The sequence below is a fragment of the Canis lupus genome, chromosome 2 (assembly GCF_011100685.1).
Source record: "Canis lupus familiaris isolate Mischka breed German Shepherd chromosome 2, alternate assembly UU_Cfam_GSD_1.0, whole genome shotgun sequence".
In the NCBI taxonomy this organism is placed as follows: domain Eukaryota; kingdom Metazoa; phylum Chordata; class Mammalia; order Carnivora; family Canidae; genus Canis; species Canis lupus.
The window spans coordinates 51,832,777-51,845,478 of NC_049223.1; the positions used below are offsets into that span (position 1 = coordinate 51,832,777).

The 12,702-nt window shown below is 42.9% G+C and overlaps 1 protein-coding gene across 1 annotated transcript in view; it reads left to right on the forward strand.

Moving 5' to 3' along the window:
• MAST4 (microtubule associated serine/threonine kinase family member 4) overlaps window positions 1-12,702 on the forward strand; it is a 538,573-nt gene that overhangs the window by 500,190 nt on the left and 25,681 nt on the right. The window contains 6 exon segments of the mRNA XM_038529583.1: window positions 35-173; window positions 1,741-1,873; window positions 2,716-2,881; window positions 4,749-4,850; window positions 10,352-10,474; window positions 10,677-10,789. Coding sequence (XP_038385511.1) covers window positions 35-173; window positions 1,741-1,873; window positions 2,716-2,881; window positions 4,749-4,850; window positions 10,352-10,474; window positions 10,677-10,789 — 776 coding nt within the window.

Sequence of the window (12,702 nt, forward strand, 5' to 3'; positions counted from 1 at the left end):
TGCACCTGCTGAATCTTGTGCTTGGATTTTATAGGAGGTGACTGTGCAACGCTGATGAAGAACATGGGGCCTCTCCCTGTCGATATGGCTAGGATGTACTTTGCGGAGACAGTCTTGGCCTTGGAGTACCTACATAATTATGGGATTGTACACAGGGATCTGAAACCAGACAAGTATGTACATGAGGAGAGGTTTCTTTTTTTTTTTCCACACAATACACAAAATTGTCTTATGTGTCTAAAAATGTTTTATTAATGGTGCTTTGCACATTTTGAAATTCTCCCATTGTGTACCCAAAGAAGTTACTTTGGCAATACACGGTGACAGTTTTTACATAGTACTTTAAAGGCTCTGGTGCTTATAAGGAACGAAATAATAGCTTATAAGGAATGAAAGAAAGACCATTATGAAGCCAGGGTCAGTTAAGTTTTTTTAAGTTGTTATTATGTTTATTTTTGAGTAGCTTCATAGAATGGTACTAGTTGTTTTCTGGATAGTTTCTGCCTTTGGTATTATACTGGGATAGCCCTTCCCTACTCTAAGATGATACACTTGATATTATATTCTCTCTCACTATTTAATTTTCAATCTATGTGAGGTTCATTTTACTGTCTAATTTGAGATATAGAGAGACTCTTTTCCCCTCAAATGAATAAGTTATTCATCTTTACAGCATTTATTAAATGTTTTATGCTTTCTCCACTAATTTCAGACACATCCAAAAATATTGCACGTTAATATGTAAAGATTCTAAGCGTGCTTAAAATTTTATGATAAAATTAACTCATGCTCATTCCAGAAAATTTTGAAGTACAGAAAAATGTATGAAAAAATTGGTTGACAACATTACCAAAGACAACTATTACAATTTTGGAATATTTCCTTCCAATAGCTATTTTTTCCTCTTTTCTCATGTCCTCTGTTCCTTTAATTTTTTAATTAATTAAAGTTTTGATTTTTCCACTTACAATGAAACTTTTAAAAATTTAAATTTGCAAAAGTGTCGAATGTGAATTCTTTGCATTACATAAGAAATTTACATTTTGTGCTTAATGAGTAGAAATTTAAATTTGAGCCATAAGTTGAAATCTTAAACAACAGTACCCTTTTCTGTCCAAGTGCTTTATCTTATGTCTCACTTAAATCACAGATGGATTGCTTGTCTTAGTTTCTTATGTATGCAGTGGGATTATTGGTAACCCTTTTCTATTTTATTATTCTGAAAATAGAAAGATATCAGAGTCCCATACTTGAATTTTTCTAAGACTTTAAACCTGAAAGTGATACTGTATGTGGCTACCCCTACAAAGATCAGCTTAAGCCTGCTGTCTGGCCCTCCTTGTGAATTATACTCATGACCCAGATACATGTATGTAATATGTTCCTGTAACTTTGTCTCTTCCCAGGCTGGGTTTCATATTAAGATTGATACCTCAGGGCACCTGGATGGCTCAGTCAGTTAAGCCTCTGACTCTTGATTTCGGCCCAGGTCATGGTCTCAGGGTCATGAGGTCTCAAGCCCCACATTGGGCTCCATGTTGGGCTCCATGGTGGGGTGTGGAGCCTGCTAAAGATCCTCTCTCCTGTCTCTCTGCCCCTCCCTCTCACTAAAAATCAGTAAATAAAAAAGCTTGATTCCTCTCTACTAACCACTCTCAATACAAATTGACAGGGGAAGGAGAAAGCTTAAGAGAAGAATTTCAAAACAAGTGTTATAATGTGTGTCCTTCTGCTTCATAGTTTGTTGGTCACCTCCATGGGGCACATAAAGCTGACAGATTTTGGATTATCCAAGGTGGGACTAATGAGCATGACTACCAATCTTTATGAGGGTCACATCGAGAAGGATGCCCGCGAGTTCCTGGACAAACAGGTAAGCTTGGCCGCTGCTCAGTTCTAAAGAAAGATACAAAGTACGATACTGCGAGTGACAATCAGAATCTACTTGTGCAGGCCAGCTCCGCATTAGGCCTGGACGTTTAGATGTCTGTATGAGCCTTACGTTTAATAAAGTGCAAATTGCTTCCATTTTTCTCCCTGGGCCTCTTTGAACTGTCCGTTCCTCCACATTCCTCCCCCAGCATTATGGTCTATTAGCAAGACGAACGATGTAATTGCACACAAGTGAGAATGTGAGAGAGACAAATGGAAAACTGTTTTTGTAAGGAATTCAGGAGTCTCAGTAGAGTACTCATGAAACTCATGATGCATTGTACAATCACGGGTGCTAAAATCCGAGCCATGGCCCATTTCCCTTTAAGCATGCCTCATTACCATGTGCCCACAATCTGTTCATTGTAAAGTTACTTAAGGTAAACACATCTTAACTGTCATGCTTTTATGAAGTAGCCAGGATGTGGATATATTTTGGGCCTATCAGTGCTAAAACCATCCGTGGTGGTGACAGATTAAAAATGCGTCATCATATAGACTTTCAGGGTTAAAAATGTTTTTAATACCATGAGATACGTAAAAATACCAAGTAGGGTCAAACCCTCAATTTGAAATCACTCATTCCACATACCGTAACATTAGAGGAGCTTAAACTTCCCTTTCGTGATATTTAAATATCTCCTTACTGATTTGTAACTGCCCTTCCTCCGTTCTTTGTCCGTGCAGGTGCGCTCTGGGCAAAATAATTGCCATTCACCCATCTTGCTCATTTTAATTCATGTCTAATATCCCAATCATTCTAATACCGCAATTATCTTTTAGGTCTGCGGCACACCTGAATACATTGCACCAGAAGTGATTCTGAGGCAGGGCTACGGGAAGCCAGTGGACTGGTGGGCCATGGGGATTATCCTCTATGAATTTCTGGTTGGATGCGTGCCATTCTTCGGGGATACTCCAGAAGAGCTATTTGGACAAGTCATCAGTGGTAAATATCATCAGGAGTTATCTTCGAGCGACTATTGGGAAACTGCTATTTCATGCAATTCTGTGGAGCTTTGCCGTTTTAGCTACTAAAATGTTAACCTTTATCAAACGGTTTAGCCAACAAATTAAAAGAACTCACTCATCATAGCGCATAACTGACTTTCACAAATCTCAGGAGATCAATTTGTGCTGAAAATTGATCTGAGGAAGTGTCGGCAACATGGAATTTGGAAATGGACTGGCAGTGTAACCAGTTTTTATGGTGTGCTTTTCTGCAAAAGAAATTCACGTGGGATTTGCAAATCATGTCATTGCCGTCCAGCCTTCCTTTCCATAATAGGAAGGTTGCACCAAGGAAGAAAAGGTTAATGTGGGTAACATTTACATAAACGGGGGGAAATGGCTAATGGTACAATGAAGAAATTAACAAAAATGTAATAAACCCTAAAACAAATGTCTACCAAATAACAAATAATGAGAACGGGAAGGAAGCAAATTTAATCCACAGATTGTTAATGATTTCATTGGTGTTTGTTATGGTGTAATGTTATTTCTGTAACAGCTGTTCATCTTTCATTTAAAATTCAATAACCTTTAGATCTTCACCTGCATGCTGACCCTCACTATTGTTATGCGGCTTGTGGCAAAACTAAATGATCATTACATAGGCTCTATTACTACCCTACCTGCTGTTTTGATAAATTTCCTGGAAGCATAGATCAAAAAGGTCTCTCCACCCCAAAGTTTATCAGCCATCATAGACACCCCCCATCACCCACTCTGACACCTTCTGGATTGGGCTACAGGGTAGAACGGTGGCAAGAGAGGGAGGGTTCATGTTGACAGGGGAGTCCCTTAATCATAGCATTATTCTCTATCATTAAATTTGCAAGCCAGGCCTATTTGTAAACTTTAACAGTAGATTTGTGAGTTGCCTGCAGTGTATGACCCTTTTTCTACAATATCTGAGCTGTTTATGGATTTATAACTAGGCTGTTTTCTGATATACCAAGGCCTGAATGGCAAGAAGAATCAACTGTTTAATTAACACAAGCAGCAAATGCTGGCTTTGTTCTCGATGCCTTACGGCTCAGATGCATATTCATGTTTTATTTTCCAAATCAGATTTAAACTGCAGCAGAGGAAGCTGGAAGCAGGCACACACAGAAATAACTCACGTTTTTATTGCATTTCCATACACACAAGCACACACACCTTATCTTCAGGCAAACTCCAGTGGAATGTGGAACATATTCTAATATTTATGACAGATTTTAAATACTTCCATTATTACTATGATTACTTTGGATTTTTTTGTTTTCAAGCTTAGCATTTTGGCCTTCCGTTTGTCTCTAGAGGTAGTTATTTTTGCAAAATTAATTTGCATTTCTCGAAGCTGAAGAACTCTAAGGCTGGGGCCAAATTCTCATTTGAGGAAAGTAGGAGAGAAAAATCTTACTCTCTTGATTCCCTGGAAGGGCGACCATCTATAACACAGGTGTTAAGAGTGTCCACCACATTAAGTCATCATGATAACTAGAAGGATCAATTTGTTTTAAGTCTGCCAAAAAGAAAAAAAAAATACAAAGAATCAAAAAAGCAAACAGAAGATACTGCTTATTGAAATATTTTCTCCCTGCCTTGCTGAAAGCAATGCTGCTGGTTCATGTCTCATGAAGCAATGCTTCTCAAACTTGACTGGGCCCAGGAATCAACTGGCAATCCTGTTAAAATGCAGATTCTGATTCAGTCTGGGATGGAGCCTAAAAATTCTGTTTCTCTAACAAACTCCCAGGCGACGTCCTGGCTATTGGAACCTGGACTGTCATTTGAGCAATAAAGTTGTAAACTACGTGTCTCTTTTCTAGATGAGATCAACTGGCCAGAAAAGGATGAGGCACCACCACCCGATGCCCAGGATCTGATTACCTTGCTTCTTAGACAGAATCCACTGGAGAGACTGGGAACAGGTTAGAGCACGTGTCTTAATTTTGCTAAATATGCAACAAAAATAATGCCTTTGTGGAGCATTCAGAGGTTTTTGTTTGTGTTTTCTATTTTTTGTGTAACAAATATCTGTTGGTTGATGTAGGACGTGACTACAACACATCATAACAATGATATTTTGGATTTTTTTTCTGATTCGGAGCAGTATGTCCAGTATTATTTTTTTGTGAAGCAAAAGTTTTTCTTTCCTTGTTTCAATAAATAAAATTTGTCTGGAAGGAAACCTCCAAGGGCACCACGTAGCTCTTCTATCCTGAAAAGCATGCATCTTACAGAAGTTAGTGACATGTGGAGCTTTTTTTGTTTGGATTTTTTTTTTAAAGATTTTATTTATTTATTCATGATAGTCACACAGAGAGAGAGAGAGGCAGAGACATAGGCAGAGGGAGAAGCCGGCTCCATGCAGGGAGCCCGACGTGGGATTCGATCCCGGGTCTCCAGGATCGTGCCCCGGGCCAAAGGCAGGCGCCAAACCGCTGCGCCACCCAGGGATCCCTTGTTTGGATTTTTTAAAACTGTGTACTCCCAGAAAGATTTAACCTAGCCCGTTGCTATCTATAGGCTTTGAAATGGATTATCAGCACTTGAACTAATTAATTACTAGAAATGAGTGTCTGGAGTTGAACTATGCTGTCTCATCATGGTGCTCAGCACTATTGCCCAAGAAAGAGGATTAAAACCATTGGCATTCAAGATTAAGGAGATAAGATTTGTCTCTTGCTGATTATTTTTTTCCTCCGACTGTTCTACTTATAGTGTTTGTTTCTGCTCCTCCTTTTCCTTCTCTTCCTTGTATCCCGAATGGACAGAAATCCCAATATAGAGTCCCAGCCAGGCCCAGCGTGTGAATTTATCTATATGGAACTATTAAATATAAACACAATACACACACACACACACACACACACACACACACACACACTGCAGGTAGTATCCACGATTTTCACCAGTGAAAATTGTTGACTTGATGGGTCATTTACTCTGAGCTGTTTCATTCTACCTCATTGTGATAGAAATATCAGAAAATACTGAACAAATCATTCTCTCCCTCAGTTTTGCCAAGACAAAAATAATTTGCAACAGCTCCAAATACGGGTTACTCTTTCATGTTTGCCCACAGTGTCCCCCAGTTGGGGGGCTCCGTTCTTGCTTAAGTGTGCTGTGCTACTAGAGTTTATGATGATGCATTGAAACCCATTGGCCACATTCTTCTCCTGTAAATAAAGTTTTACTCAAACACGGCAGTGCCATTCATATGCATTGTCTGTAGTTGCCTTCATGGGTCAGAGGCAGAGTCGAGTCATCAAACTGCATGGCCCACAAAGCCTAAAGTATTTACTCTTTGGCTTTGTACAGAAAAATCTCATTGACTGCATTAAGCGAATCAAAGAAGATTGAAACTCTGGGCTCACTTGGAAACACTTTTTTGAGTTGAGCCTTTTATGGGGGTACCGTGGGCCTCTCTGCCTTTTGCAGTAGATAAGTGGGCCTTCGACTAAGAGAGGCAATATAAATGGAAATGAAGGGCACAAACTCCAGTCCAATGGTCTGAGTTTAAATTTCTGCTGTGTGACAGTGGGCAGTATACGTGCCTTTCTGTGCCTCGTTTTCTCACCCGTTAAATGGAGCTTAGAGAACTACCACCTCACAGGATTTTCATGAAAATAAAAGGTCATCCACTCTGGCTTTTAGGACTCGGTATGACACTGCTGCCTCTGGTACTGTCATTTTATCATCCCACCTGCGTAATCTCAGACTTGACCCTGTGGACGTCCGGGAGACAGAAATGGTGATGGTGCCCCTACCTTTGAGCTGCCCAAACTCTTTGAACAGAATACTTGATGTTTCTTCCCACCCTATTTGGTATTCCTATTGTCTGAAGTGACTAGCAAAGTCTTTACCCCCTGCCCTCTGGAACCTGCAGTCACATTTGCTTTCTGGCTCCAGAGATACAAGTAGCTATCAAAGAATTGGTGCCAGGGCTCTGGATGGGGCTGAGTTTTGAGAAGTGACTTTACCCACTTGAGCCAAATTCAGAGAAACAGTGGCATTTTCAGATTGTCCTGCAATAGCACAAATCTCAATTTCTGTGTCCTACTCAACTTTCCCGGAGAAGTGTTGTCCTGAGGTGTGACCAAAGATAACAATAGAATTGGCACATCCCTTCCCAAGAGCCTGCTTCTCTTTGCCATTCTTGGGTCATTTTGGAGAGTTTTCCCAGAGTTTTGTCTGTTTCCTTCCTGTAAGAAGACTTGGAATCTTGATTGGGCTTGATTTCAGCCAAACAGGACTATGATGATGGTCAGCATGGCCATGTTGATATATGTATTATATGCTGTGAGTTACCTCTCTGCATTTTTTCCCCTGTCACTTGCATTCTTTTCAGGGTTTGACAATTTGAGACGCAAGTCCCCTAGCAGACAGTCAAAAGAGACATTTAAACGACCCTGCCCTAGCTCTTAGGGTTGTCAGAAAGCACTTGCCAAAGGGGCAGGTCCAACGTGACAGATCCCAGTAGGGCTCGGAGAATGAGGCTGAGATCCCACAGGCCTGCCATGCTGCTTCCAATGACAGCATTTTGGATTTAATGCATATTTAGCGGGCAAAATAATGCACCGTGAAAATGTGCGAATTCACATTTGCCCGAGAGAGTAGAGAGGCTGAGAAAAGGAGTGTGAAGAACATAATGGATGTTTAAGAAACTTCCATGAAAGGGAGAAACTCAAGGGAGAACATTAGTGTGAAGCATAACTTACAGTGTGGAAACTTGTCCTACTTGGACTCGACTTTTGAGGTTGTGAAGCTTGAGTGGCAGCCCGGTTTCTCGGACCCACAGCTGCTCAGATGTGACTGACTCCCACCTGTGCACCAGCTGCGAGGTCTGGAGTGGTTTCTTCATGAGCTGGGTCACCGTTTCCTAATCTAGGAAAATGGGCATGTTATACCCTCGCAGGATGATTGTGAGGATTGAATGCAGACGTGTTCACAGAGCTACCAAGTACGTGAACATAGTGCATCATGGGAGCTGCAGCCATGACCAGTTCCCCTTCCTTCCCTGACTGGTGAATTCTCGCAGTGAGCGCTGTCACTTGAATGAGTTCCTGTGCTTGGTCATTTGTATCGGGCTCATGATGCCATCATCCACATTGTACCAACAGTTTAGCCCAGAGGTCATCTCTCCCCATGCGTCCTTTTCATTCTCTTGTTCCCCATGTCTGCAGAAGTGCTTGAGGAACAAGGACTCACCTGTGGTGAGTGGACCTCTTCCCAAGGGGTCACAAAGGCCAAAGGGTGAGAAAGGTGAGCTAGGCCACCAGTAGGCTGTGACTCTGTGGGGAAGGACCCATCTGTCGTCATCCACAGAAGATGGAGTGAATGTTCTCACGGACTTGGGTTCCAAGGAGTGGCACTTCCGATACGGTCTGGAAGTGCCCTGTGAGCCCTTGGATCTAGAGAACGGTGCTTCTCTGAGTGAAGCTGAGCAACCTCAGAGTATCAGATGTCACCTGTGTGTCCCCATGAGCAGCAGCTGAAGTGAGAGTCACTGCAGTGTAGTGTGTGGTACGCCACTCACTGGGGCTTGACACTTGACATCGGTGTTGGAGGCACAGTGAGGGAGTAAGATAGATATTTAAGATCTTTTAGCATCTCTGAGATAAGAACACTGGGAAAGAGTGTGTCTGGCAGCTTTGTGTAGGGGCGTTGGCATTATGACCTGAGGATGGACCTGGCTGGTTTTAAACAGACCTCAGCTCAGCCTCTCCAAATTTTATTAATAGGTGATCGTGGTCCAATATGCTTGATTGCTTATCCTTAGTCTCCCCATCCAAATATGGAGTTGACGTAATGCCTACTTTGTGGGGTTAGTTTCAGTGATTTAACTAAAGGAGACTAGATGCCTCTAGCATGTAGTGCAATTCTTGTCCAAGGCAGCCTTCCTATCGGTGCTGCCTCTGTTAGGGTCAACGTCAGACTTTACTCTTGTGCCGTAAACATGGTTAGTGCTGGGAGAGGATCCTGGATAAAGATTCTAATCAAATGCTTAGTAAAGAAGAATCTCAGGGCACTGGGTGGCTCAGTCAGTTGAGCATCTGCCTTCAGCTTAGGTCATGATCCTGGGGTCCTGGAATCAAGCCCCACATTGGACTCCCTGCTCCTTGGGGAGTCTGCTTCTCCCTCTCCCTCTGCCTGTGTGTGTGCTTGCTCTCTCCCTCTCTCTCTCAAATAAATAAATCTTTAAAAAAAGAAGAATCTCTTCTTCCTTTCTTGGGTGATTTTCCCACTTTGCTCTTTTCTTTCCATTGTTCTCGAAACACTAGTTTGTCCTGGCTGGGTTTGGGGCTCTGACCTGTACCCTGTGCTAGAACAATCTGATGGGGACAGAGCCACATCTCTGAACCACGCAGGCCCCACCCCAACATCCAGGCCCATCTCTCCTTGAGTTTGCATTTCTCATAATATTTTTTTGTACCGTACCAAGGACAGGGTGGGAAGCATGACAGCTGTATGAAAGAGGCATTTACGTCACACCTATAGGGCATCTCCTGGCAAAGAGGTGATTAGAGCCTGTGTTAGTCTTGTGAAAAACCTCACTTCCTGGCTTTTTTTTCAGGATAGATTCTTCTTTGTCTCCCTCCTTAACACTGTGTGTGTGTGTGTTTGTGTGTGTGTGGCAGGGCAGGGGCTTAATTTTCATACTAGGATGGTATAACATATGTACCTTCTCTTTACTGGGTAATAGTGTGATATTTTGGTGGGACCTGCCCATCCAAATACTTCTTTAAAATCATGAACTGAATTAAAAACATTTTATTCAATTGCATAGACATGCTGACTTGGCCAAAAAAAAGAAGCCCTAAAACTTAAAAATTGTGACTGATTTCCATCACCTGCCCAACAGATTTGTCAGGTTCTTACTCAAGAATCAGTAATCCACAGAATCAAAGTTCTACCTATGGTAATGAGCAATCCAATAAAATTAAATGGAAACTATTATATACTATTTAGGGAAAATTCATCTTTATTAACCTTGCCTCCAGAGGAAATATTGCTGTGAACACGTTTTTGCGCCTTGTTGGAATTTCTTTGGTTTTGTAATGAGTGAGACTGCTTTGGGCCAACGTGCGTCCACGTCCCCAGGTTCAGTATAATGTGATTTTAAGTGGCCGCATCATTAACCTTTGAAAAATGGAGGAAGTCATGGAAAAATTAACAAAGAAGAACTGTGCCATAGCAACTGCTGTTAGCAAAATCAGATCCTCTGCTGATAAATTATGAGGGGAAAGTTTTTTGTGTGGGGGTGTTGGTTGCAGAATGAAAAAGTAAGATTTTTTATGATTCTTTCATTTATTTCTCTATTGATAGGTTTGATGAGGGCGGGGGGCAGGAGTTGTTCTTAAAAGCTTTGCTTGGAGGGTAGTTTAACATTTTCACCCCTGTCCTTTCTCTCCCTCCCCACCCCAAGGTGGTGCCTATGAAGTCAAACAGCATCGATTCTTCCGTTCTTTAGACTGGAACAGTTTGCTGAGACAGAAGGCAGAATTTATTCCCCAACTGGAATCCGAGGACGACACAAGTTATTTTGATAGTACGTGAATCGTCTGACACGAAACATTGTTTGACCTTTACTTTGTAGGAAATTATCTCCACTTGTGATAGAACCTTCCAGGCTTGAGCCTATAAGTTCTTAGACATAAGGCTGCTTTGGTATAGAAACTCCTAATTAATACATCTAAACCCAAAGCTGAAATTCTGAGTAATGGGAACCGTTGCCAAACCTTTCTCTGCAGCTCGGTCGGAGAAGTATCATCACATGGAGACGGAGGAAGAAGATGACACAAATGATGAAGACTTTAATGTGGAAATAAGGCAGTTTTCCTCCTGTTCACACCGCTTTTCAAAAGTAAGTGAAATGTGACAGAAGCATAAGGGTCTCTCCAGGGAATGTCCCTCGTGCCAGGTAGTCGACATCCCTAAACAGCTGGACAAGATCATAAAAACCACCTGCAGTGTTTTGGGGATTGGGGTCTCCTGTACGTAAAATTCCTTTTAGTTTAGGAAAAGTGACCCCACCATCTTGACAATCCAGAGCCCCTACCTACTTTTTTCACTCTCTACAGATGAATATCTTTTTTCTTGGAGGCTTATGCTCATGGTGCCATCTTTGGAAAACACGACCGTCCTAACTATGCCGACCTCACCCTGCAGGACCAAGCCTAGTTCGTTGCCAGGCTGTAGGGGAGTCCCCTGTTTCCCTGATCCTTTAATGGAGAATGTTGAGCTTGAGTCCCTATGTGTACAGCCCTCCTCCAAGTATCACACAGAACCCGAAGGAGCCGTATGGGTCCTTAACATCAGCTAGGACCCTCGGAGAGAGTTGATGTGGAATGAGAAAGTCTTGTGCCCAATAATAGAAAATGGAAGTTACATGAAAGAGGCCAGTGGAAGTCAGGCTAGAATTTTGGAAATGGGAGAAGATAATAAAATCAATGTCTGAGAAGGATGCTTCCCCCCCCCCCATAGTGGTAAGATAAGATAAGATAAGATAAGATAAGATAAGATAAGATAAGATAAGATAAGATAGAAGAAAAGGGAAAGGGAAAGGAGAAAGAAAGAAGGAAGGAAGAAAGGAAAGAAAGAAAGCCGAGAAACCTGACAGTCCTGAGACAGGGCAGGGCCCTAGGAAAATGGAAAAGAACCTAGAGGGCCCCTCACCTCCCTTTTGCTATTTTCAGTAGCTGTGCATTTCCTGTTGCCATGGCATTTCGCGTGATGATTGTTCAGCTCTTCCCTAATGTGGGCTTTGTGGGGTGTTCTGTACCTTTCTCTGCGTGATACTACCTAGAGAGCCTCCACACATGGGCCGGCACTGCCCTCACTGCGTAAAGGAAGGCCATGGCAAGCTTGGGGCTCCCTGGAGGGGCTGCCCGCTGGCCTGTCCTGAGCCGGGGCTGACGCTTTGGCCACGCTGGCTACAGCCTTTGCCCCGTGCCTGTGGCCTGTGCTCTGGCCCATCCCTGCTGGACCCTGAACCCTCTTTCCTTCCCACTGTCTCTTCTGTCCATCAGCCACCCTGGCCCTGACCGCAGTAGGCTCTGGGCCACCTAAGGGCCTCTCCCACAAGAGCAGCAGGTGACTGCGGTGCACAGTTGGGAGTGCTTCCTGCACTGGGCTCTGAGCTCCCAATTTTTCTTTCCGTCATCCCTGTGGGACCACAGAGATCTCAGGTCGGCCCGAGCCCTGATCCCCTTCAGAAATGCCAGTCCCGTCATGGAAGCCGCCTGCATGTGTACGTGATTTACGAGCCAAACACATACCTCTGACTCAGAACCAAATATGCGCTGCCTCCCTGCCCCCCCCCCCCACACACACACACACATCTTGAAACAGGTAATTTATTCCTCTCTTCCCACTCAATTCCAATTCACTTTTCTCCTTCCCACTCCTGCCTGGTGGCCATTAGATCTTTTTCTCTGTGGTTTTCTTTTTCTGATAGACTTTCATGGTTAAAAAGTCATCTAAGATGTGCATTGATCCCCGGGCCTAGAAACTCCAAAACTCCAAAGCATCTGTGGACGTTGTAGATGCAGAGTCCATAACAAGGCAAGAGGGTGATGAATTCAGAGCTCCCACTCCAAGAAGAAAAAAATAATAGATACGTGGACCACTCATCTCAGGACTCGAATAGGCAGCATTGGAAAGTACCCTCTGCACACACGGTCCCAGTGGAGACCTTAGTCATGCTCTCAGGGCTTCTCTCCCAAGGTTTGGGGGGTTTTCTAACAAACTCCTTCAAGAAAATACTAATAAACACCC